General features: G+C 43.4%; 1 protein-coding gene across 3 annotated transcripts in view; it reads right to left on the reverse strand.

Annotated features, from left to right (window-relative positions):
- Positions 1-20,725, reverse strand: part of APPL2 (adaptor protein, phosphotyrosine interacting with PH domain and leucine zipper 2) — a 60,254-nt gene extending 39,529 nt beyond the window's left edge. The window contains exons 1-3 of one of the 3 annotated variants that reach the window (XM_030544849.1): positions 20,387-20,724; positions 13,181-13,279; positions 209-268 (exon numbers count right to left, since the gene is read on the reverse strand). In XM_030544849.1, coding sequence (XP_030400709.1) covers positions 209-268; positions 13,181-13,279; positions 20,387-20,440 — 213 coding nt within the window. In that variant the 5' untranslated portion in view covers positions 20,441-20,724. Of the gene's footprint in view, positions 1-208; positions 269-12,049; positions 12,133-13,180; positions 13,280-20,386 lie in introns of those variants that run through there. The other 2 variants (XM_030544866.1, XM_030544858.1) reach the window with 2 other exon arrangements.
- Between the last annotated feature and the right edge of the window lie 5,637 nt (positions 20,726-26,362).

The following is a 26,362-nucleotide window of genomic DNA, read 5'->3' on the forward strand; positions in this document are numbered from 1 at the left end:
ACATTTTGGATGGGATTTTCAAAAATACTCAGCGCTGCTCCCACTGAAGTCAACAGCCGATTTTCCCCAATGGTGTCAGTGAGACCTGAGTTAGGCCAAAGATGAGCTGTTTTGAAAATCCTACCCTTTGAATAGATTTTCACATGCACCATCTAATCAGCTGAATGTTGAGACTGTCACCCTTGCAAACACAGAATTTTACATGTACCTGTTTTTCATATGCAAGAAGCTGCTTGGAAAGCTGTTGTGTGGCTAGACACATTTCATTCTACAAAACAAAAAATAAAAAGGAGAGTTTAGTAGAGGTAACCAAAAATATTTAGGATTACTGTTGTTACTACTTTATTATTTGGATAGTGGTAGTGCTTATAGGCCACAAACAGGACCAGGACCAGGACCCTGGGGGATATACACACACTGCAAGTGACGTTCCCTGCCTCATAGATCTCTCAGTCTATGGGTCTGTCTACACTGTGATAAAAGAAAACAAACACAGCACCAAGTCTTAGAGTCCAGGTCAGCTGTCTCAGGCTCATGGGCCTGGGACTGTGGGGCTACAAATAGCAGCGTAGATGTCTGGGCTCGGGTGAAGCCTAGGCTCTGAGATCCTATCAGCCTGAGCCCAAACATTTACACTGCGATTTTCTAACCCTGCAGCCAGAGCCCCGCAAGCCCAAGTCAGCTCACCTGGGCCAGCCTTGGCCATGCTGTGGGTCTTTTATTGCAGTGTAGATGTGCCGTATGGCTCTGATTCTGCAATTACTCAAGCACATGCTTAATTCTGTGTGCATGAGAAGTCCCAAAGCACTACATCAGCAGTAGGCAATCTATGGCATGCATGCCGAAGGCGGCACGCGAGCTGATTTTCAGTGGCACTCACACTGCCCGGGTCCTGGCCACTGGTCCGGAGGCTCTGCATTTTAATTGAATTTTAAATGAAGCTTCTTAAACATTTTAAAAACCTTATTTATGTTACATACAACAATAGTTTAGTTATATATTATAGACTTGTAGAAAGAGACCTTCTAAAAACGTTAAAATGTATTACTGGCACGTGAAACCATAGATTAGAGTGAATAAATGAAGACTCGGCACGCCACTCCCGAAAGGTTGCCGATCCCTGCACTACACCAATTCATACGACCCAGGGCCAGTTGATGTGAATGAGGCTTGGTCTACATTCAGTTTTAGTATAAATTTAACTGTTTGGTTAGAAGTATGAGTTTTTTACTGAAATAATTACATTGGTACATGGATGCAGTTTTACTAGTTTAAAAAGGTGCCTTATACTAGTATAGCTTATTTGCCTAAATTAACTGGAATAAGCTGTGCCAATATACAGGTTATACCAGTTATACAGGTATCACTGCATCCACAGAAGGGGTTGTACTGGTATAACTATTCAAACTGTGGTACCCGTACAAAGTTGTGTGTAGAGCAATGCTTAGAGCAACTCCAAACGAGCCAGTGGAACTATTAACATGCATCTATATAAGTATATTCATAATGGATGGATTGCAGGACTGAGTCCAAATTCAAGAATAAAAAGAATAGGTGATTTGCTGACACATGGCTAGTCTGGGAGTAACTCTGCGGCAAGGTACATTGAAAAGGTCACAAACTATGCCTGATCCTCCCACAGAATGCATTAAACAGCAGCTTCTAAAGAAGTCACAAGTTATAACTTCCCACTTGAAATCTGCAATCCAGAGGAAGAACTAGTGGAAAGAACAGGGAGGAATAACGAGAATGGGTGGGAAAGTAGCCCCAGAACAGGTGAAATCAATCAATCTAAGCCAGAGAGGGGAACTGGTTTAGCCACTGAACCCTAAGGCCAATTTAAAGCACCACCATTATTTTGGTGCTGCTAGCAATTTCTGGTCTGCAGTGCTCATTTTGCAGCCTGAAGACAGGCACAAACTGAACCCCACAGTCTCAAGGACTTTTCACTCACAGAGATTTTGTATGTCTTTAGTTAGCAGGCCCATCAACGGGGTGAGGGGGTGATTTAAAAGGGCCCAAGGGCCCCCCAGCCGCAGTGCAGCAGGGCTAAGGCAGGCTTCCTGCCCGCCTTCGCTCCATGCCACTCCTGGAAGTGGCCAGCACATTCCTGTGGCCTCTGGGGAGGGATCTCCACGTGCTCTCCCCTCCCCAAGCGCCGACCCCACAGCTCCCATTGGCTGGGAACTGCAGCCAATGGGAGCTGCGGAGGCGGTGTCTGTGGGCAGCGGCACGCTGAGACTCCTTGGCCCCTCGCCTAAGGGTTGCTGCTAGAGGGGTGCGCTGGTTGCTTTTGGAAGCCACCGGAGGTAAGCACAGAGACTCTGACCTTCTCCTGCACCCCAACCCCCTGCCCCAGCCCTGAGCCCCCTCTCACACCCAAACTCCCATACAGAGCCTGCACCCCAAACCTCCTCCCACACCCCAACCCCCTGCCCCAGCCCTGAGCCCCCCCACACCCAAACTCCCTCTCAGAGCTTGCACCCAAACTCCCTCCCACAGCCTGCATCCCACACCCAAACTCCCTTCCACAGCCTGGTGAAGTAGTGGGGCTGTTCTCAGATAGAAGATTTCAACAACAAATAGTACTAAGAAAACAATGGAAGCTCCCGCAACCCCATGTTGCTATTAGTATTGTGACAGCATCAACAGGTAAATGTGAAGATGCTGGGCTTGAAACACCCTCACACCTCTGCTATTTGCCCTCAGTGTCTTCCTTTGTGTATCAGAAACCCAGCGAGTAGGGGAAGGCAGGCAGGCAGGCATAGGAAAGGACACAAGTTCTACTCTCAGCTAAAGCAGTAGAGATAACCTATATTTATATCTGTGTAAATGAGAGCAGGATTTGGCTTGGGATATGTAAGAGAGAGACTAAAGATTTCAACAGCAGAAGCTTTGTCAGTAGCCAGATAGGTCTGGTTTGTTTCACTGCCATAAAACTGGTGTAAAAAAAATGAGGAATCAGGTCCTATATATTTTCCCTGGCTAGGTCCCTCCTTTCTCCAATTATTAGTCCTCTGAATTATTTCTATTTTAGAGTTCAGATTTAAAAAAAGAAAAAGAAAACAAAAAAAATAAAACCATAGCTTGTTTGTGTAAGTCAGAGCAGCCTCTAAGCTGCTCTAATTTACATCAATAGGCCAGAGCTAGAACAGAAGCACCATTAGAATCAGGGAGGCACAACCTGCTCCCTGATGCCTTCCTCTGCCCCTCTGTGCAAGCACATCCTGGTATAGGACAGAATCTGGGTGAAAGACTCTAGAAACAGTCTTTGCATGGGCCTCTGCAGCATCTTAACACCCTGATATACATCTTAATTCCTCAGCAGAGTCACTGTCTGCAGGCGATGAGGAGTAGTAAAGTCATGTTCAGCCATGAAAAAAACAAAGGCCATATTCTGTCTAGCAGGGTATCTACATGAATGGCTGCAATGCAAGCACAAGGCAGACGTTGGCTCTCCTAGTTCTGGCCCCCTTAGAACATCATGAATATTGTTTTTCAAGGCCCTAAGTGATTGAAGCAGTGAGTTCAGAGAGCTGTTCTAGGGCATAACCAAGGGCTTGGGGCCTGATACCTGTGTTAAATGGTGTCTATTACATAAAATCATAGAATATTAGGGTTGGAAGGGACCTCAGGAGGTCATCTAGTCCAACCCACTGCTCAAAGCAGGACCAATCCTCAGATTTTTACCCCAGTTCCCCAAATGGCCCCCTCAAGAATTGAATTCACAACCCTGGGTTTAGCAGGCCAATGCTCAAACCACTGAGCTATCCCCCCCCCCCCCCAGCAATGGCTGCCATATGCAGACCCCATAAAGAGTATTCATACTCTCGGCAGGAATAGCGAGAACAGGTGGAGAGGGCTGAAAGTTACCCTGATAGACAGCAAGCACAAGCCTTCCATACACTGAAATACCACTGAAGCCAATAGATGGTGCTTTCAGTGGTGCATAGGCCTTAGGGCTGGCTATGTGCACCAAGGTGAGTGTCATCCTGTCAGAATACAGTGAACACTACAAGCGCGTACATGTGAATCCATTTGAGGCTGTTAATGCTTAGTTTCTCACACACACACACCTCCCTACCTGCCAGATTGTGACGCTATTCTAGGTATAAAATTTTAATTGTGTCATTTCCAAACTAAAGAAACAAAACATTAGCACACAAATCAAGTTAATCAGACAGGTATAAATACTGCCATATTACCCAGGGACAAAACGCTCTGCTCAGCCTGTGGTAACACTGCTTAGTTAAAAACACTTTTTTGAGGAACTCCAGCTTAACCCTCCTCCAATTTGTTCTCCGCCAGGCTTCTCTCTGGCACTGTCTTGTGCCCCCTTCCTCTCTTGCCACCATTAATCAGCTGAAGGGTTTAAAGTTATTGTTTGCATTGCTTGTATTTACAGATCCATTAAGCCCTTGGGATCCATTCTAGCAGTTAGTTCAATTCCATATACAGCAACATACTATTATCCTGAACTGACTGAAAATAATGTGTTCAAGTTGAAGAACAAACATTATTTGTATGTAAATGTACTTTTCCCATTAAATAATTAAACACAACATTAGAAAATCTCTTAGAAAATGGTGGAGCAAAGCAAAATAAAGACTATAATAAAATTTTTTCCAACTGTTCAAATTACTCTCTGTCACAATACTCCACAGCTCCTTTTGAAATTTCAGAGTTAAACAAACGCTTCTGTAGTGGGAAAGTCAGTAAGGACAGATTTCCAACTAGAAAACATATTGAAAGCCTGAGCAGCCTGATAAATATAAGTGAGGGCAAAATTCATTTTCGTTAGTGCTATACACATAAAACACATGTATTTTTGTTAGCTGATTTTATAGAGGGAAAAAATCCCCAGGGAAATCATGTACAAATGTTTATTGGGAGGAAGAGAGGACTAGACAGAAATCCGTTCTAATTAACGAGTGATAACCCTGGATGAATTATTTCATTTAGTTTTGAGCCTAGCTTCCAAGTGCTCAGAGCTGTAACGGAAAACCTTTTCAAAAATCTACCAGCATCAGATTACATGGATGTGATAAAGAAGACAACATAATCCATCTAAATCCTCTCTTTACCATACTTAAGTGAAAAGAGGCCTGTACTTGAAATGCACTATTTCAACACTTTAGTCAACTCTGGGTCTGATGCCGCTTTCATTTGAGTCAATGGCAAAATTCCCATTTATTAATTTTTGGATCTGAACTTCCCCAAAGTGTCAAAGTGTTCATATCTGGGCTTTTGGTATGACTCTACCTTTTATCATCATCTGTCATGGACAAAGCTAGTTACCTGATGCACGAATAGGCTCTTCCTCCCTCCAGTTCATAATGAAAACTCAACTGCACTTACATACAATTTATTTGTGAGATAGTCCATCATTTGTCAACATCTTTTCTTTCTAAATAAGTTCTGTGGTAAAAACATCAGTCAGATTTAATTAAAATTGGAATTAATCTTTATTATTTAATAGTGGATAGTAACATATAATTGTCTACAAGATTCCAGATAAGAGTACCTGTAAAAGGATTCAACTGAGCTATATACTTAGCTTTAAAGGCATTGAGCCATCTTGTCCAACCCTAGTATGATGAATCTTTCAGCATATCTACTTCTCTGTGCTGAGGACGGCATTTTTTAAACTTTGCATGCAAACGAGCATGGAGTAATACAAAACTACTTTGCATAGCAATGGCAGATACAGAGGGGAAATATAAACACACACACCCTGTATACACAACGGTGTGCAATAAAGTTTTAATTTGTATGCTTTTGGGATACCTAATTGCTCACACATAGGAAGAGGAGGGGTGGGTAGCTAGGGGAGGATGTCCACAAGGGATTTATGGATTTTCCATCTTCTGAGATCATGGGAAGTATCCAACTTTAAACCCAGGCTCAGTTCAAATGGAGCTGAAGCTTGAGATGAATGTGTTGCCCAGCTCTGTCTATATGTCTCCTCCTTCTGAAGCACTCAGCTGTCTGGCAATCGGGAAAATGCTACCATTGTAATGATTTAACTTTGCAGAGAGAATGCTTTAGAAATTAAGGTCCCAATGCTGGGAGATGCTGAGATCCCCTAGTGTTCAGAGTGATCAGTAGCTCACAGGATCAGGCTATTTTATAGCATTCCCTGTTTAAGCTGATTCACAATGGCGTGTTCAGTCCTCACAAGTAATGAATGGCTTGATGAAGGATCATCGGACAGGAAGAGAAAAGATACAAGTCATGGCTCTGCTATAAAACAGTGCGAGCAGCTACAGGAGGATTTTAGTTCTGGAGAGAAAAAAAATCTTTACAGTTTCCCTGCAAACCAGCTATCAGCTGAACGGTTATGATGTGTTCTCCTCTCTGTAACACTCAGATCTCCAAATTCTGCTCTGCAGACTATGGACATAAACTTGCTTCGCTGACCAGCAACAATGAAATGGAATTCCACGGCATTGTAAATACAATATTCATCCTCCTATCATAGAATATCTGGGTTAGAAGGGACCTCAGGAAGTCACCTAGTCCAACCCCCTGCTCAAAGCAGGAACAATCCCCAGGCAGATTTTTGCCCCAGATCCCTAAATGGCCCCCTACAAGGATTGAACTCACAACCCTGGGTTTAGCAGGCCAATGCTCAAACCACTGAGCTACCCCTCCCCTTAAATGCTGTTTACCTTTAACTGTCTTCTTATTTACATGTAGAGACTACATCACAGGAAGTGCTCCTCATATAAATAATGCACACTTGTGATCAATACGGCATCATAAATGTACACGGTGCTTTACAAAATCAATGTTGCCAACTCCACTGATTTTATTGCAAGTCTCATGTTATATGATATCAGACTTAAAGCCACATGAGGTTACGCAAGAATCTCAACTTTCATTGAAAACAAACGCACTTATGGTTGCAGAGAAAAGCTTGAAAAGATGACCAGAGTGCAGTCACAAAGCTTAAAAACCAGAAGGCAAATAAAAGGAACACATATACTATTATTATAATACTATTATTATTAATAATAAATACCCATGATTTTAAACCACTCATGATTTTGTAGAGCCTGACTCGCAATATTTGGATGTTTCAGATTGCAGTACTGTAAAAATAATAAGTAACAAAATCTATGTTCCCAGAGAGCTGGAAATTCATTCAAGGATCCAAAACCTTACGAAATCAATAAAAAGACTCCCATGGACTCCAAAGGGCTTTAAATCAGGCTCTCTGAGCCCCAGGAGTGGTCTTAGAGCCAAAAAGAGGCATCACTGAGAGGGTGTAAAAATAAGGATTCATGAATTAAATATGGGGGATGGTGGAATGAAACTAGTTTGAAGAACAAACTAAAATAATACTAGGCAGCTCCAAATTACATAACTCATGCTCAGTGCTGTCACTTTACTTGACAGCACCTACCTAATCCTCAGGACATTTTCCCCAATGGGTCTTTGCACAAAAATATTTTCTTTCTGCACTGCTAAAGGCAGCGTTAGTTTACTTCTAGTTCTCTCCCGCCTTGCTCCCCAGCAGCTACAAACACTGTCAGTATACAAATATATTTATTGGAACTGCTAAAGAAAATGCCACAGTACTGACGATGTTCAGCACCTTATTGCACTATAACTTATTTCCAGGATTCCCTTTCAGGTGCCTGGTAGATACACTTTAGTCAACTGTGGAATGAAATGGAATTACTTATTTTTAAAAAAATCATGTTTATTTTGTGGTGTCTTCTTTTCTTTATTCTTGGCATATGAAGGTCCCCATTGGGCCATTACTGGCATGATGAGTGGAACTGGAGAATTACGTTCAGATTTCAGGAGGGACTTCATTCAGTGTGGCACAGCACCTGGTGATTGGAAATGCAAGCTGGGGCCCAGGCTGCTTGGTTTTAACTCTACAGCCTTATCATGTGAACACTAGCTTCACTTAAGAAAGATCTCTTTCCTACAATTCATCCTGTCTGACCTATCACTACTGCTAATGGCACAGTCACTTCTGTCAGTTCAGCCCTCAATAGAAATGAAGCAGCAGTGTTGCCAACTCGCATGATTTTGTCATGAGTCTCATGATAAATACTGTTTTCCTTAAAGCCCCAGTTCCTGGAGTCAAGTGGATGTGTGATCATTTCAGCCTTCATTCTTAAAGAAAAAGTACGTTTGCAGCCCTCGTGGCTGTGGAGAAAGCTTCAAAATGTGATCCCAGTGCATCCTGAAGGCTCAAAAAGTAGAAGGCAAATAAAAAGAACACCACATCTATTATTTTTACATAATCTCATGATTTTAAAGCCAATCTCATTATTTTTAGTGAGCCTGACTCATGATTTTTGAACATTTGGGGTTGGCAATATTGGCAACCCTTAAATGGGCAGCTGGGACAGACTCTATTGGGAAGTTTTCTTCAATCAGAAAATCACAAAGCTAAATTGCTTCTAGCTACAATGCACAGGCAGGAGCATATAAATAAAGCAGGAAGTATAATCTGAACTCAGAGATGTTATTTATTTATCTTATATGACCAAAATCAGGTGCTTCTCTGTATTTGTATCCATATGCTAGTGCATGTTTACTGAACACCTAACAAGATATTAAACAGTTTCTAGTGCTTGCAACTAGAAATGGCATTAATAAACATGATTAAGTTGATTGATACAAGAGGCACCAAAAATAGACATGCCAAAAATAGGCATTAACAAACATGGTTAAGTTGGTTGATACAAGAGGCCCCACTACTGCCTAACAGGATCCTGTAGCTTAAAAAAATTAAAACAACAACAAAACCCACAAATTGCACACCCTTCTAGTTATGATAAAATTATTATCTTAAAAAAAGAAAAGAAAAAAAAAAGAAAAAAGCCATCCGTACTGGGGAAATACTTCCAGTTTCTCCTTACATGATTTTCAAGCCATCTGACAAATCTTTAAATAAAACTGTGACTGGCAGTTTATAAGCTAGCAGCCAATTAAATGAATGCTTTGCACATACAGCAGTATTTCTGGGCAACTACAAACATGTTTCTGGATGGATAACAGCTTGCATTTGGTGCTGATTGCTACCCACAGGAAGCAGTACAGTAAAGGTGGGGTGAGATTAACACTCCAACAAGGTCAGTGTTGGCTGGCTCACAAAAGAACCGGGTTTTAAGTATGACAAGTGGAGAGCAGACAGGAGCATGGATATATGAGAACTGAGAGGCAGTCCCAAACAGAGGAGGTAGCATGGGAGGTGTGACTCAGGGGACACAAAGGGGCAGTAAGGAGTAAGATGGTTTGGAGAAGGCAATGTGGGCATATATGAACTCAAGCTCTGGGGCCTTCTACTACTTCCTGATGCCTCATTTGGCTTTTCCAGAGACAGTGATTCTTGCCTGTGGTCAGGGCGGCTTTAGCAGAGACTTACGGGCTCAGTTGCACACACAGAAACCCCAGTGGTGGCTTTTGTCCTCCGGGGCTGGGCCTGGTTCCTCCCTCTAGGCATTGTGATCTGGGGTTAGTGACCACTTGCAGCAGCATCCTCTGCCCCTACACCTCTTCTCAGGGAGCCAGGCCCACCTCCCTGAGGCAGGAGCCATTGCTGTGACACCCACCCCTTCCCAAGCATCCACTCCACATCGGGCCAGGATTTCGGTTGTGGTACCAGGATACTCTATGTGGTTGGTGCCCCTTTGGTTCGGCGAGGAAGAAGAGGCAGAACAGCTGAGTACATGAGTACACCCATTGAATTGGGAGGCTCCATCCATCACTGACTGTGACTCAAGAAACTTGCTGTCTCTGGTGAGACACATTCCTTTGCTTTTCTCTTCAGTCTCTGTTTTCTGTCTTCTCTATTTCTTGCTTCCCCATAACTTTTCTTCTTCTCACTACACTCTACCCATGCTTTGCTATATTACTGAGTCTCCTACTCCTTGCCAGACCTATTTCCCCCTTCCTCCTTGGCCATTCTCCTCCAAAGCACTTCTTGCATTGGCTGCTTTGGGCTCCACATTTTTGTCAATGACTACTGATTTTGAGTGCCCGACTTGAGAAATCTCATTTTCAGGGGGCAGGTGCTTAATCTTTTTTGCAAATCAGGCTCCCTTAAGGCAGTGATTCTCTGCCTTTCCAGACTACTGTACCACTATCGGGAGTCACATTTGTCTTGCATACCCCCAAGTGTCACCTCATTTAAAAACTACTTGTTTACAAATCAGACATAAAAATACAAAAAAGTGTCACAGCCACTATTAATGAAAAATTGCTCACTTTCTCATTTTGTCTGTATGAAATTTTAGTTTGTACTGACTTCACTGTGGCTTTTTATGTAGCCTGTCGTAAAACTAGGCAAATATCTAGGTGAGCTGATGTACCCCCTGGAAGATCACATACCCCTGGTTGAGAACCACTGCTTTAAGTCATTTAAAGTTGGGAATGCAAAATCAGTCACTTGTAAAAGTCAGGTCCTAGTGGCTAATGTTGGAAGCACTGTCAATGATAATGTCCTACTGCTAGCTGCTTTCAGTATTGCTTCTTGCATCTAATGTGAGCAGCATTGCTAATGACCTCTTAGTGGACAGTGTGTTGTCCTGGGGAACAAATATCCTATGGCATCAGATTGGGTTTGAGTGCCCAGAAATGCAGTTTGAAATGAACCCTGGATCAGTAGCAAGAAAATACTAATGTTCAGAGTATTATATTGTCTGTGAGAGAGACAACCACAATAAAATAGCTTGTTTTGCACAGTTTTGCTGTAAATCTTTATACTCAGGTCCTTATATTCTTTGCATGTAATCTTAAAGAATATGTGATGGTTTATATAGATCCTGATTCTTTTTTTTAATTAAAGGTAACGTAGCATGGCTGAGAATTTCAGAGCTGCACAGAACATCTGAAAACCAGGTCCAATTCATTGTAATAGCAACTGAGCATTGAAAATATCATACTAGACTTTTAAGGCAGCTCTTTTGAGCCATACACCTCTTGTTGCAAAATGAATGTTTGCTTGCCTCAATGGGGAAGGGGAATAGTGATGTGTAAGAGGATTTATTTTGGTTCCAAGAGAATGTCCTGAAAATCTCTGTGTGGAATGCTAATATGTAGTGGAGTCTGTCAGTGATATCTGTTGTATGTTCACGTTTTATTACGAATTCCTCAGCTGTGAATAATCTAAATAAATCAGGTTCATAATATTAATTGCTAATTGCTACCTGTGTGAGGAGCCAAACACACTTTAGCAGTTGTTTCATTACAAAACACCATGGTTGGCCTCACTGACAGCCCACTAGGAAGTCCTAGCAGTCCTGTTCCTTTTTAAGAAGGAATATGATATAGAAGAAGAATAAGCACAAAAGTAGGGAGCCTTGAGTTCTGAACCCAGCTTTTCTACTGACTTGCCTAAGGCAAGTCAATTCCCTTTGCTTTAGTTTTCTTATCTCTAAAATAAGGGTTATATTTACCTGCTTCCCATGAATACTGTAAATCAATGTTTACACAGCTATTAAAGTCACTTACCTCTGAGCTGTGGAAGTCAAAAACAAGGGCAGCGGGTTTTGCCAACCACAACTCTTGAAAAATCAGGGGTTAGGCCCACCAAAATCACAAAATTTTAAAAAACCCTACTGATTTTTAAAATCTAAGTAAGAAATCTTGTTTTCTTTGGCCCCAATACATAAAGGTATTTTGGCTCCTAATTTCCATTGAAATCAATGAAATTTAGGAGCCTGAATATCTTTGTAGATCTGGGTATTTTATTCGCATTGTGAGATTTGAGCTTTCAAGGTGCACTTGGGTCATAATTTCTGTCTTTGCTCCACAAGTACAAGGGCTAGAAATTTACTTTTTAATGAAAGCTGAGATTTTCTTTTCATCATTTGTCTGTTGGAGCTGGGGCTTTAAGTAAAACATCAAATATCTCAAATATGACTTGCAATCAAATTGGGAGAGCTGGCAACACTGGACCCTTTTTTTCCCTCCTATAAAGATTCTGAGCATTCATTTGAATATAAAGTCACTTAAGTTTAAGGAAAAAAATAGAATAAGATGTCTGATTCTGCAAACCCTTACTCATTCAAGCCTTACTTACCTACATAGTCCAATTATGGTCAAAGAGACTTCTTGTGAGAGTGGAATGGTGCAGGTTTGGGCCCAAGATGTGGATTCTGTTTCCTGTTCAGAATATTAGGGCAGGGATTTTTAAATTTGATTGCTTAAAATTAGGCATCTAAATCTATATGTAGGGTCCTAATAAAAGTACCTAAATAAGGATCAAGGGGGTAAATTTGAAGGTGCCGAAGTGATTTGGAAGTTTGGGTGTCACTTTCAAAAGGAAAATGTGCACCTTTTCAAAAGTATTTTGTTGCCTAAAGATGCAGAAAGATGTCTAGTGGGATTTTCAAAAAACATTTAAATTAGTTAGGTACCTAGGCACTTTTGAAAATCCCACTAAGTGTCTATCTGCACCTTTAGGTGCCTAAATACCTTTAAAAAACTGTCCCTTAGGCACTCAAGAGCCTAAAGGTTTGTCTGGATACAAAAATTAATCTGGACTAAGGTAGGATATTAATTTAAATTAGATTAACGATTCCTGATTAATTCCATGTGTGGACACTCTTATTCTGAAACAAGAGTGCCCTATTCCAAATTAGTTTATTTCAGTGGATCAAACTAATCCAAGGAATCCAGTGGAACTAGCTAATTCAGAAGAAAACACTCTTATTCTGGATTAAGACTGTCCACACATTGAATTAATCAGGAATAGATATTCCAGAATAGCTCCCTGTGCAGAAAATCCTTAAATTTCACTACAATTCAGTGGGATTTAGGGTAAATTTTCAAAAGCATATGAATGACACACATGCCTAAATCCAATTTTCAAAGGGAATATGGGCATCTAAGTGAAAATTTAACCCTAACTTTAGTCAGCCAAGTTTGAAAATGTTGACCTTGCAGTATACACAAGAGTAAGTGTGTGCCATGATCCTTATTTTATTTTATTTCAGTTTTCTGAATAAGTGGAGGAACACCAAGACAGGAATGAGTGACAATATCATCGAGACTGATTTTCAAAGGAGCAGAGCAACCACACAACTTCTGCACAGATCAAAGGGAGCTGCAGATGTTCTGCACCTCTGCAAATCAGTGCATCTGTTAGGAGCAGATTAATAAGGTTGCCTCTACTGCTTGCCAAACAAAGTCAACACAAATGAAAGATTACCTGAGCCCCATAGACCCGCTGCATTGCTTGAAGCAACTGGTTTGTATAATCTGTAAGGGTTCCTGCATCTTCTTCAAATACACTAAGCAAGGAGCGAGTCTTTAATAAAAGAAAAAGCAAAAGGTTTTACTCCTAAATGGAAATATTAAAAAAAAAATTAAACTGTAGCAAAACAAATCAGTCAGCATAATAAGACTTTGAATATACAGTGTACAGCTTCTTTTATCCAACAATGTAAAAAACAACAATTGATCACTAGAATGAGATGGGTAAACTGATGCACAAATGATGTGACTAGAAGTTTACACTGCAAAACAATGGCAGAGTCCTCCTGACAAACACCTTCTTGCTCTAATTGGTAAACACTTCTTCCAGCATAGCCAGGAATGTAACAAATCTTGAAATTCCTCTTGCTGATTACAGTAATCAAACCATGCCAAGGTCCTGTAGTTAAAACACCATCGCTGGTTTTATTTCTCTACTCTTAGAATTAATTAAAAGCACCCCTTGGTAACAGAACAAATTATCTTCCATTATGCCATCTCAGGAGGCTTCTGTGTTGAACAACTTTTAAAAGAACACTGACAAAACTGGTAGACTTAAAATTAGACCCAACAGCAGTATGTTGGATTGTGACAACAGTCATACATATACACTTAGTTCTGCATGCCTCTAAGCATGGTTTCTTCACTCTGCCATTCTGTTTTGTTCTTGTGAGCAGAGGAGCAGCAGAGAGGAAAACATAACTTGTGTTATCTTGGAGAAATGCATCCATTTGGCTTGTTTCAGTGGAATTGCCAGGGACAGCAAATTACATTGTTGCAGTGCTACATGCAAAGGAAGAAACCAAGGCCAGGGATTAGTGCTAGGCAAGTGAATTTAATAGATCAGGATAATACAAGTAAAGGGGAGGTAAAAAGTTGGGCTGGCAGTGCAACTTTGACAGTGTCTCTTTCAGAAAGTCATTCTGCATCTTGGTAATTCAAAGTGTCCTAACTGGTCAATCCAATCTGTTTGACACTAAATGAAAAGGTCTTCCCTATCTGCACAGCTAAATTACTCTGCATTAGTTCCATCTGTCTACCATAAACTCTAGTACTTTAATAACCATATTAGACCTGATACCTAGTCAGTGTTTCATCCATCCTATCTTAGTCATCTCTAATGTGCCTGAAGTATCTAGATGCTAATCATGGGAATTTATTTTATAGTATCAGGAAAGCTATAAGAAGCATCCCTATTTGGGAGGATGCAACCTTGCTTCTCCAGGACATTTACTTTTCTTTGCAAATCTCCTTGCAGAGATTTTACATTGCTTCTGAGAGATTCAAACCACCTCTGCTGAGATTTTTGGACTAAGACAATGTCTGATTTCATCTCTGCTGAGAAGTGTCTATTTATGGTGTGAAGTAGCATTTTCTAGTACAGCGGTAGGCAACCTATGGCATGTGTGCCGAAGGCGGCACACAAGCTGATTTTCAGCGGCACTCACACTGCCTGGGTCCTGGCCACCAGTCCGGGGGGCTCTGCATTTTAATTTAATTTTAAATGAAGCTTCTTAAACATTTTAAAAACCTTATTTACTTTGTATACAACAATAGTTTAGTTATATATTATAGACTTCTAGAAAGAGACCTTCTAAAAACGTTAAAATGTATTACTGGCACATGAAACCTTAAATTAGAGTGACTAAATGAAGACTCAGCACACCACTTCTGAAAGGTTGCCGAGCCCTGGTCTAGTAATTAAAACAGGTGACTGGAGGTCTTATTTTAGATTCTGCATGGCTGTACTTGCTTACCTTGGGTAAATCACTTAATCTCACAACACCTCAGTTTATTAATGTTAAATTGGTATATTACTACCTATTGTGGGAGATAACTGATACTTGGAAAGAACTTTAAGATGGCAGGATAAAAAGGAGCATTAGAAGTGCAAAATATTGTTTTCATTAAAACACCAGCGCACACAAATCAAAGAGGGAAAGAATTCAAAACTCACCAATAGAAAGTCACATAAGGCCTGATCCTGCAAGCGCTTGGCATGCAGCACTTCCTTTCAATGGGAGCCCCATGTTCTGAGAGTTTCCAGAACAGGGCCCTAGCCTGGATTTTAATAATTGAAACATATACTAATTTGCAAAAATACTTAGATTTGAATTGTTGCAATCACTGACTATAGTTTTGCTAATTTAAAACGTCTATTCTCTATAACCCCATCTTTTCCTTTACCTAGCACTGAATATCATTATACTGTGCTGTGACAAAAGACTGATTCACCAGACACAATAAACAAAGGATTGTGGTTACAGGATAAAGCAACAGAATTATGGGAAATGTTAAGCAAGAAAATTCTCAGGCGAAGATTTTCCAAAAAATATATGCCTAAAGTTAGGCTCCTAAGTATATATTTTTATAATATGGGGCACAGATGGCTGAAGGAAGCCTATATCCTATTGAAATTAGCATAGGTGCCTTGAAAAATCCCAGCTTTATTTATTCAGATGCCTAAATATGTGACTTAATTTTATATACCCATTTATTTATTCATTAAATCTTGACCTCAATTAGCACTTTTGTTCAAAAATAATAAGCCCTACAAATGATTCAAATAGTTTGGATGTTAAGGTTCAAAAATCTTTATGATGTTTCTCTTTAAAATCACCATTTGTTAGTTACACTGGTTTAAAACAGATGTATAATTTACTTGTTGCTGTTTTGTCAAATTCTTACATAATAAATAATGCTGCACCAGTGAACCCATGGTAATCCAAACATAACCTTTTAACATTTCTCTGGAGGCTTCATTAATCATGCCACCACCCTTGCTGCTGGAACACAGGGCCAAATCCAGTCTTCACATGAGTAACTTTTGAATTCAGCATGGCTACTTGGGTCAGTCTGTCTCCTAATTTGCAGTCAAACACTTTAAATGGAATACATTCAGGCGGTGGCTTTTTTGTATAGTGCTTGGGGACAATGAAGATATAATTACATTACTCTTGGAGAGAAAGTGAGCTTTGCAAACCTTATTAATAAATAACTTATGCCTAATTCTCCACTGCCTGGCACCTTGTCGAAAAGGAATTGTTTTATGTCCATTTTGTTCTCTCTTTGCCTTTCTGAAAACGATTATACAAGGTACAGCCCAAAAGAGGATCAGGCCCACTTTGTTCAGGAGTCAATTACTATACAAGGTGCTAGACATTAAGCTCTTTGGGGGCAGAGACAGTCTTTTTGTTCTGTGTTTGTACAGCGTCCAGCAAAATGGGGTCCTGGTCCATGACAGGTTCCTAGGTGTTACCACAACACAAATTAGTAAGACAGCAGAGAATCAGGCCTCTTGCATGCAAAAAGTTACTATATTGAAAATGTAATTACTTTTGTGAATTAAAAATTCATATGAATGAATAATTTATTATTTAAAAAAATCAGGACCATATGGCAATTATGCAAAAGTGAAATTATTTTTCCAGAAACCTAGATTAAACAACAAATGATGAAGAAATCTGGTGAAAAATGTCCTGCAAAAGTTAGGTTTATTAGTTTTTACTCTTCCAGTATTTCCACTTATTGTAAAGGAAAAGCTCCTTTGTTTCAGGCCATGAAAGAGTGGAAAGACTTATAAACCCTAGTCTGTGCTTTCTTTGGTTGCTTTCAGTTTTTGTTAAATTTTTAATCATGTGAGATGGTGTTGACGGAGCAGAAAAATGAGTTTACTTAGTAGCTGTATAAAGTTCTTCAAAATTAATATTTGTATTGAGCCTTGGAGATGTAAACACCATAAGTAATATTAATAATAAATCTACTCTAGTTCAGTAAATTGTGGGGTGCCCTCTGTATCAAAAGGAAGGAGGCTGTGATTCCTCCAAGCACTGATTTCCTTCCTCCTGCTGGTCAAGGACCAGCCAATTTGGGGTGGTAGTAGAATGGGGGTCGCAGAGGCTCAGTAGGTCCATCCTGGGGAGACTACTGCTTCTCCTTGCCATGGATCTAGGACTTTACTCCTCTCCTAATTACCACTCACCCTGTCCTCCTTTCTTTCCTCCCTATACTGCCACTTCCTTTTGTTTCTCTTTCTTCATCATGCCTTACACACACACTCCCCTTCCCACAAGTGCCCCTCTTCCCATCCCTTGGTGAAGTCTCCTCTCTTCCCCACCCATAAACCACATCCTCTGACTTCTGTTTCCCCAGACCTTTCCCTTTTCCTCCCTAGGCCCCCATAGAATCTCCCTGCCTTCCCCAATTTTCCCCTCCCCATTCTTTTTGCCTCAACTTTCGGGGCTCCTCCTTCTCTCCCTCTCACCAACAATACAGGCCATATGCTAGCCTCTCCTCTGTGTGGAGCATTCCCCAGGTCCATGGTTTGCTTTTCCAATAGGGATGCAGCCAGGGCTGGCTTTAGGCCAATTCACCCGATTCCCCTGAATCAGACACCACGCCCAAGCCCCGGTACAGCATACCAGCAAGAGACAGTGCGCGGCACCGGCGTGGCCCGACTTCCCCAGGAGGCCATTTAAAGGGCCTTGGACTCCCAGCAGGGGCTGGAGCCCCAGGCCCTTTAAATTGCCACCAGAGCCCCACTGCTGGAGCCCTGGGGTAGGGCTGTGGGGTTCTGGGGGCTATTTAAAAAGTCCAGGCTCTCACTGCTTCTGCCACCCTAGACCTTTAAATAGCCGTGGGAGTCCCCTCACTTCCCCAGGGCTCTGGGGGCTATTTAAAGGGCTGGGGCAGTTAGAAGCAGGGGAGCCCCGGGCCCTTTAGCCCCCAGAGCCCTGGGGTCGTGGGGGGCTCTGGGAACGATCTAAAGGGCCGGGGCTGCAGCTGCCTCTGCTGCCCCGGTCCTTTAAATAGCCCCGGGAGCCCCCCAATACCCCAGGGCTACTGAGGCTATTTAAAGGGCTAGGGCAGTAGAAGCAGGGGAGCCCTGGGCCCTTTAAATATCCCCCGAGCCCCAGGCTGCTGCTGCTACCCCAGTGGGAGAGGGAGGAGCAGGGGGCACTTACTGTACAGGGTGGGCTGTACCCCCTGTACCCACACCCCCTGCCCACACCAGCCCCGCACCACCTGCACTGTCCACAGCCAGCCCCTATATCCAGCCAGCCCCCCCCCTTTTTTTTACATTTTTTTTAAGTCATCCCTGCCAGGGCCCCGCCAAAAATGTTCCAATTGGTCCCCGCACTTCATAAAGCCGGCCCAGGATGCAGCATTGGCTGCAGCTGGCCTAACATGGAGCTCATTGTGTGGTCTACAGCAGAGGCAGGCAAACTACAGCCTGCAGGCCACTGGGGACCCTCCTGCCCAGCCCCCAAGCTCCTGCCCTGGGATGCTAGCCCCCAGCCCCTCCCCAACTGTTCCCCCTCCCCCGCAGCCTTAGCTTGCTCTGCTGCTGGCACAACGCTCTGGGCAGCAGAGCTGTGAGTTCCTGGGGCAGTACAGCTGCAGAGCTGGTGCCTGACCTGGTGCTATGAGCTGCGCAGCGGTGCGGCTGGCTCCAGCCGAGCGGCACAGCTGCCTGTCCCAGCGCTCTGGGTGGCGTAGCTGTAGCACTGCCATCCATCGGTGCTCCAGGCAGTGCAGTAAGGCAGCAGAAGTGGGGGGCGGGGTTGGATAGAAGGCAGGGGAGTTCAGGGTGGTGGTCAGGGGTGTGAATAGGGGTTGGGGTGGTCAGAGGGCAGGGAACAGGGGGGTTGAATGGGGCAGGCATCCCCGGGAGGCAATCAGGAAGGAGAGGAGGGGTTGGATGGGGCAGTGGGGAGCAGTCAAGGGCAGGGATTCTGGGGGCAGTCAGAGGACAGGGAGAAGGGGTGGTTGGATGGTGCAGGGGTCCCTGGGGGACAGTCAGGAATGAGAGGAGGGGTTGGATGGGGTGGTGGGGGTTCCAGGGGCTGTCAGGAAACAGGGAGGTTTGGATGAGGCAGGAGTCCTTGGGGGGCCATCAGGGGGCAAGAAGCAGGAGGGGTCAGATAGGAGGAGGGGCCAGGCCACACCATGCCTGGCTGTTTGGGGAGGTACAGCCTCTGCTAACCGGTCCTCCATACTATTTTGGAAACCCAATATGGCCCTCAGGCCAAAAAGTTTGCCCACCCCTGGTGCAGAGCATGCTAGACAGAAGGGAAAGTATCTAGTCTAATACAAGAAAATTCTTCTCCAGCCCCCAAGGGTGGAAGTGGAGAGGGCAGTAAGAGTACGGATCTAGTGCTATGAATCCACTCAGCGACTGTGTCCCTAAAGCCCAGAATCATCCCTGTTTTCAGCAACTCCCCTAGTGTCTCTGTCAGTTTTACAACAAACAATATTTTGTCCCAGTTTTATAAATCCTGAAGTTTCTCAGCACCGTGGTCAGAGGAGCTAGGGAAACCAACAGCAGGCTGGCTAAGTGTACATGCACCTCAAGCACCATTGCCTGTAAGACATGTCACAGGCTGACACCTTATTTTCCCCCCACAGGTCCCTCTGCTGGGAAATCCTTGGAGCTTGCATCCAACCAGTGAGAGGGAGGGGATAATTTGACAGAGAAAAGAGGGCAGGGCACCCTTTTCTCATCCCAGGTGCCAACCCCTCCCAGACGGTCTATAAAACCCTCCCCTGCAGTCCTGCCCCCAGTGACAGCTGATCTAATTTCTCCACTTTGAGAATCTGCTCAGCCTACTCCTGGGTGGCTACTTCCCCACAGCAAAAAGATGATGTTCACTAGGTCGCTGTAAACCCCTTAACGCCCGCCGTGCCTCAATTTCCCCAACCTGTAAAATGGTGGCATGCCCCCCACCCACCTTTTTCCATGCGCACTGTGAGCTGCAGCTGAAAAGCGCAGCAGAAACACAACATGGTATAACACTAACTCCTGTTGTTACCATTTGTTATTCTTGCTCCGCGACTCACCACCACCCAAAACCACCGGCCAGGCTTGGAGGTTTCACACCCCTCCTCCCTTTGCTCGGGCCTGCTGAATCCCGTGTGGCCTTCACTCCGCTGTAAATGCAGGTGCGTCACGGGCATCGGCGCTGCACGGCCCGAGCAGGGCTAGCCCCTGAGCACGGCGGGATTAGTGACCCCCCCCCCCCAGCCCCGAACTGGCCTGTGAAACGCCGCGCGGCACCCGCAGCAGAGGCACCTCCCGCCAGCCTGAGACCGGCTCGGGCTGGGGGGCTCCCCGGAGGGAAAGCTCAAGAGCAGCGATAAGGCAGAGGTGGGGGGCGGGTACCTGCGGGCTGTCTTGCAAAGCCTCTTCCAGGAGGAGTTTGTCCACGGCGGGCATGGTGGCTCTCCGCGGAGCGGGAGTAACTGAGCCGGATGAACTCCGCGGCTGCAGCGCCTCCCGGCCCCGACACGTATTGCTCGGCCGGCTGCAGCGGAGAGCGGGGTTTCCAGCCTGGGCTTCTGCCCCCTCCCCGCGGCTGCTTTCTGCGGGAGTCGGGTAAACACAGCCGGACGCCCCAGCCGAGCCTGCCACCCGGGCCCCGAGGCAGGAGCGCTCCTCCTCCTCCTCCTCCCGAAAGGCAGCGAGTCACGAGGAAGAGCGACAGCTGGGGAGCTCCCCTGGCAGGAAGTGTGGCTGCCGAGCGCTTCCTGCCTGGGTTAACTCTTTGCAGCGCCACAGGCGCGGAACTCCCTGTCACGCCCGGGTGGGTGGCTCAGTGCGTGACCAAGACATAAAATGAGGGACCCGGGGAAATTATTCACGCACAGGACACCTAAAGTAACCGGGGGAGGGGGGGGGTTCCAATACTTTCACTTTCGTGTGTCCCTGTATCCGGTGGGAAGGCCAAGAAAAGTGAGGGGATGCTACAGTTGAGTGGAACTTGGGGACTAAACTGAGGGATGTGCCTGGAAATGAGGGATGGCTGCTAGATATGCACTGACACTTTGAGTTGCTGGCCTCACTTCCCAACTGAATTAAATGCGACAATAAAATTAGTTTAATAGCAAATCCAGTGGTCAGCCTTTAGAGCAGTGCCAAACCACCATCTGCATTTTGTCATGATGGAGGGGTGGCCTGGAGTGGGGCACAATGCACAGCACGCAAAGCCAGCCCCAAGCCTCCAGCACAGAAGCTGCCTCTGGGAGGAGTGCAGGGGATTTGCTCTCCAACACTCCAATCCCCCCTTGGACCTCCAGCTGTACCAGGCCAGTGACCTGTCTACAACTTCCCCATGGAACACAGCTTCAGATTGGGTGACCAGATAGCAAGTGTAAAAAATCAGGATGGGGTGGGGGGTAATAGGAGCCTATATAAGAAAAAGTCCCTAAAATCAGGACTGTCCCTATAAAATCGGGACATCTGGTCACTCTATCTTCAGAGGATTTATTAGAACATAAATCTGACAGTCACTCTCCTGAGGTTTCAGTGATCTGTTCTCCCCACTCTCGCATCCGCAGGCCTGTCCACTGGCACAAGCAGTAAGGGGCATGAGGAGACGTTTCCCCTCCCCCTCCAACTTTTTAATTCTCCTAGGGTTGTCCCCCTTGGTGATGTTGTGAAACTCATACATCCTGTCTGTCCCCACACACTTTGTGTTTAGATATATTGTTGTCTGTCTTGTGTGGGCCAGATTCTGTGCTCTGCTTTTCAAGCAGTGCTGCACAGAAGTCACAGCCCAAGAGTGGAAGTGAAGGGGGCTCCCAGATTCTATGGGTTACTCTGTAGGGCCAGTGCAGCCAGGGTCTGCTCTAGGCATTTTGCTGCCCCAAACATGGCAGGCAGGCTGCCTTCAGGAGCTTGCCTGCAGAGGGTCCACTGGTCCCGCAGCCGCAAAACCAGGAGACCCTCCACAGGCACGCCTGTGGGAGGACCACCGAAGCCGCGGGACCAGCGGACCCTCCGCAGGCAAGCCGCCAAAAGCAGCCTGCCTGCTACCCTCGTGCCTACTGGCAGAGAGCCCCCAGTGGCTTGTCGCCCCAAGCACGCGCTTGGCGTGCTGGGGCCTGGAGCCGCCCCTGAGTGCAGCCCCTCGTGTAAGTTAGAGCAGCCTTTCTTGTCTGTCTACTTGGCAGCCCAAAATTACAGAAGCAGAGTGCTCATGGCTCGCTTCTACCCTGAGAGGGAATGTGCTGAGTGCTTCATCCCTTACTAACAAGGGCAAATTTTTAACCAGGGGTATCTTAATTGCATGGGGTGTCTAAATTCCACATTTGGACATGCCATGAAGCATTTTGTGACCAAGGCTAATGACTTTTCTGATTTTTCAAAGGTGCCCAAGAGCTGTATCTCTCATTGATCCAAGGTGTCTGAAGACCAGTAACTGAGGCAACCAAAATCAGCAGCCCCTTTAAAAAGAATGGCTTTAAGTGTCCAGAGGAACTACACATTGATCAAACAGGAAACATTACAATTGTAGGTCTAAAATGATCTGACACTGGCCCCACAGAGAAGTTTCCACTCTGTTCATATGGTTATGATGTTGCTCTCGCCTTTTTCTTTTTTAAGTACATACAGGGTGGAAATTTCAAAACTGCTCAGTATTGGCCTAACTCTGCTCCCATTAATCTCAGTGCCCATCTGTTGCATCTAAATCTGTTAATTTTGCTGCTTTTGTGTTTCTTAAAACATTATAAACACCTTAAAATGCAAACAAGGTGACTGCTAAAGCAGTCTGTCCTCCTGATTGCAGAAAGTACATAAGCGGTAGGGCATAAGGAAAATTTTGCAAATCAACTGAAAGACGGTTAACGTTAATTAAGTTTGACAAACAGTCATCAGGCACTGTACTTCTGGCTAAGTTATATTGCTTTGGAATTTATGTTGGTCTGATGTTGAACGGTGTTGCTTCTGATATGACCGTTTAACCCAATGTGCCAAGTCTGCCTTGGCATGGCTTTGCTCTGCCAGTGCTGAAGTTGGACTCTCTGTTCCAGTCCTTTAATTAAAATCAGCAAACTGGATTGTCACGTTGACTTCACTTTGCCTCCCTCAGGAAAGAGACCGCATAGCAACAAAGATAATCAGCTAGTATTTCACATGTATCAAGTATAAGAGACAGAATCAATACATTCATGTCTGGAGAAAACAGAAATAACAAAGTTTTAAATATTAATTGTGTTACAGAGGTCTTTAAGATGGTGTGGTAACCTGTGAAGAAAACTTCTGTAAAGAAGACCCTTTTGAACCTGTCATGCTAGCATGTGATAGAGTCTGTCTCCATTTGTCTTGGAGTCCTGGCATTTTTTTGTTAAAATTTGTTTAAAACCCCATTTGAATCTCAGACTCCATGCTATGGCCAGAGGGTATTCATGCCTCTTAAATTAGCTTCAGGACATTTGTGGATGATTTCTTAACTGTGTCTAGCAGGCCACTTCCTTCCTCTGATAACTGTCCACTTCTTTTTCCTCATGGTTTTGCATATGGGGGAGTAGTTCAACAACAAAGTACTCTGAAATACTTCCCAAACCAAGGTAACACCCATGACTTTGCTTCGTGTCTTCGACACTCTCGAGAACACAACCTTTGAGAGCTCACCTGTTTTTCTTGGTGGCTTTGTTTAGTTAATGATTCAAGTTCGGAAGCCTATAATTATCTTTCCAGTGCTGCACCATACTTACTTGGTATGACTGGTTCTGCTAGTTCTGTGCAAACAGGACTCAAAGGTATTTAGCGTGTACATGATCACTGGAGAGAGAACTAATTTTTTCATAATTGTGTGTAACAGGGATTATTCAGCTTCATGAATGGAGTAACTTTGCCTTCAGTTCTAGTGAAGCGTAGTGTAACTATTTTAATGTAAAAAATAAAAACTGCAAAATCATAGAGAAAGTAGACCTTTTTAAAGAAAGGCCTAAATTGTCATAAGTGACTAGCAATTTTTGGTGTCTTAATTTTTGGGTGCCCAATTCAAGTCACTTTAAATACTCCTGTCTTTCTGAGGATGCTCAGCGCTTCTGAAAATCAGGCCCCTCTATTTTATATAGATTTTAAGACTCAATATTTAAGTTCCAGAGCTCTGAGCATGCTTGACATAAACTTAGAAGCACAATAAAGAAAAGTTACACAATCAGTCAAAGCAGCAGTACCAGTGGACAGACTTGCTATAAATTACATTTAATGTATCAGGTTGAGCCCCCCACCCCCAATCAATGCATCCAAATTCAACAGTCTCTTTTGAAATTGGTAACCAAAACCCTTTTAAAAATAGAGGCATAAGAATTGTTACTTTGTATTCTCAAACCACATAGAAGCCCCAGTCATGGGCTAGGACCCCATTGTGCTAGTCATTATACAAATACAGAACAAAAAGGCAGACTCTGCCCCAAAGAGCATAAATTGTCCTAATGGATCATACCCGCGGTTCATCTGGTCCGGTATCCTGTCTCTGACTGAGGCTATTACCATTTGGAGGAAGGTGTAAGAATCTAAATAATGGCTAGTTAGGGAGTAGTGTATCCATAGGGGAAGTTAGGCAGTTAGCAGTTGGCTTGGTCCCTAAAGCATGAGAGTTTGTACCTCTTAATATTATCTTTTATCAAACAGGTGGAGTTTATTTTATCCATATAAATGTCTAATCCTTTTTTGAATCGTGCTAAACTCTTGCAATCAATGGCATATTGTTTCAATGAGTTCCATAGCTTAACAATATGTTGTATAAAAACGGAATTTCTTGTATTATTTTTATTTTGCTGCCTTTCAACTTAATTGAAAGTTTCCTTGTGCCTACTTACCTTCTCATTGTTTTGTGTACAGGCGAGTCTCATCCTCTGCGGGGGTTCCGTTCTGCGGTTAGCACGTAAAGCGAAAACTGCGTATAGTCAAAATTACATTGAGTTGAATGGCTAGCGGAATTGCCCGCACTACAGGTACAGTATTAAAATTGTTTTTCTTTTAGTTTTGGTTTTGCCAACCACATAAAGCTGAAATCGCACATGTTAAATGCGTGTAAGATGCAACAGACCTGTACTTCTTTCATGGCACTTCTTACTTGTCTCCTCTCTAAATTTAACAGCCCTTGGGTAAATTTTTCAAAAGCACGTTAAGTGACATAGGAGCCTAAGTCCCTAAAGATAGACAACTACTGGGATTTTCAAAATCACTTCAGTAGGTTAGATGCCTAACATCCATTGAAATCAATGAGATTTTGAATATCTGGCCCTTAGAAATGCAAATCTCAGTGTATCATTAAGAGTTAGGCTCCCAAGTGCCTAAATCACATTTGAAAATGGGAATTATCTTCCTAAGTGTCACAAGCCTTTTTCAAAAGTTTATCCTTAATTTTTCCATGCCTCTCTATACATTTCATTGGCCATCTCTAGAATCCTTCCATTTCTGCTGAGGCTTTTTTTTGAGATAGCTTGACCAGAACTGAATATTTGATTCAATAGGTGGGTGAACTATTGACTTGTATAAGGGCATTGTAACATTGTCTATCCCATTCTTTATATATATCTTAATATTTTTTGATTGCCCTTCGCACATTCATCAGAGATTTTCATTGAACTGCAGACAGTGATGTCAGGGTCCTTTTCCTGAATGGTTATAGTTAATTTAGAAATTAGCAATGCATAATAATAACCTAAATTGCTTCTTCCACAAGGTTTGTTCCCTTGTATTTGTGAACACCGAAATTAATCTTCCACTTACCTAGTTTTCTTAGATCCCCTAGGAGTCCTCTCTAGTCCTGATTGTTCTAAATTGTTTTATTATAGCAAAGTCTAATCATTATAATTAGCTATAATGATACTGAACACTGCAATATTTATTTTTAAAGTACCATAGCTATTTATGTAAAGCTTGTATTAGCATTTTGTGAAATATTTATTCTGGATTTGTTGCTAAGTAGCATTATGGTTTTCATTAAATATATGCCATGCTCTTTGTATGAAACAGGGTTTTAAGTAATTTTGCAAATCTAATGATGATTTTTTCCAGCTACATTAGTTTTAGAGGAACTCATATCACTGTGTTTTCTCCTTCACATATCCCATTATAACTTTAAAGAGCAGATGGCATCATACTTCCTTTTCAGCTGCATATCTCATACTTAGCACTACGAGAAATGGCTGAGTAGTAATATACAGATCACATGTGCTAAGGTAGCCGAGTCTATTTATGTATTTAAACACAGAGTGCTTCATATTCTTGAGCTATGTGCTTAATAACAAGGAGATTTGTAGATTCCAAGGCCAGAAGGAACCATTGTGATCATCTAGGCTGACCTCCTGTATACACAGGCCATATAACTTCCCCCCAAAA

This window comes from Gopherus evgoodei, chromosome 1 (genome assembly GCF_007399415.2).
Source record: "Gopherus evgoodei ecotype Sinaloan lineage chromosome 1, rGopEvg1_v1.p, whole genome shotgun sequence".
Taxonomy (NCBI): Eukaryota; Metazoa; Chordata; order Testudines; family Testudinidae; genus Gopherus; species Gopherus evgoodei.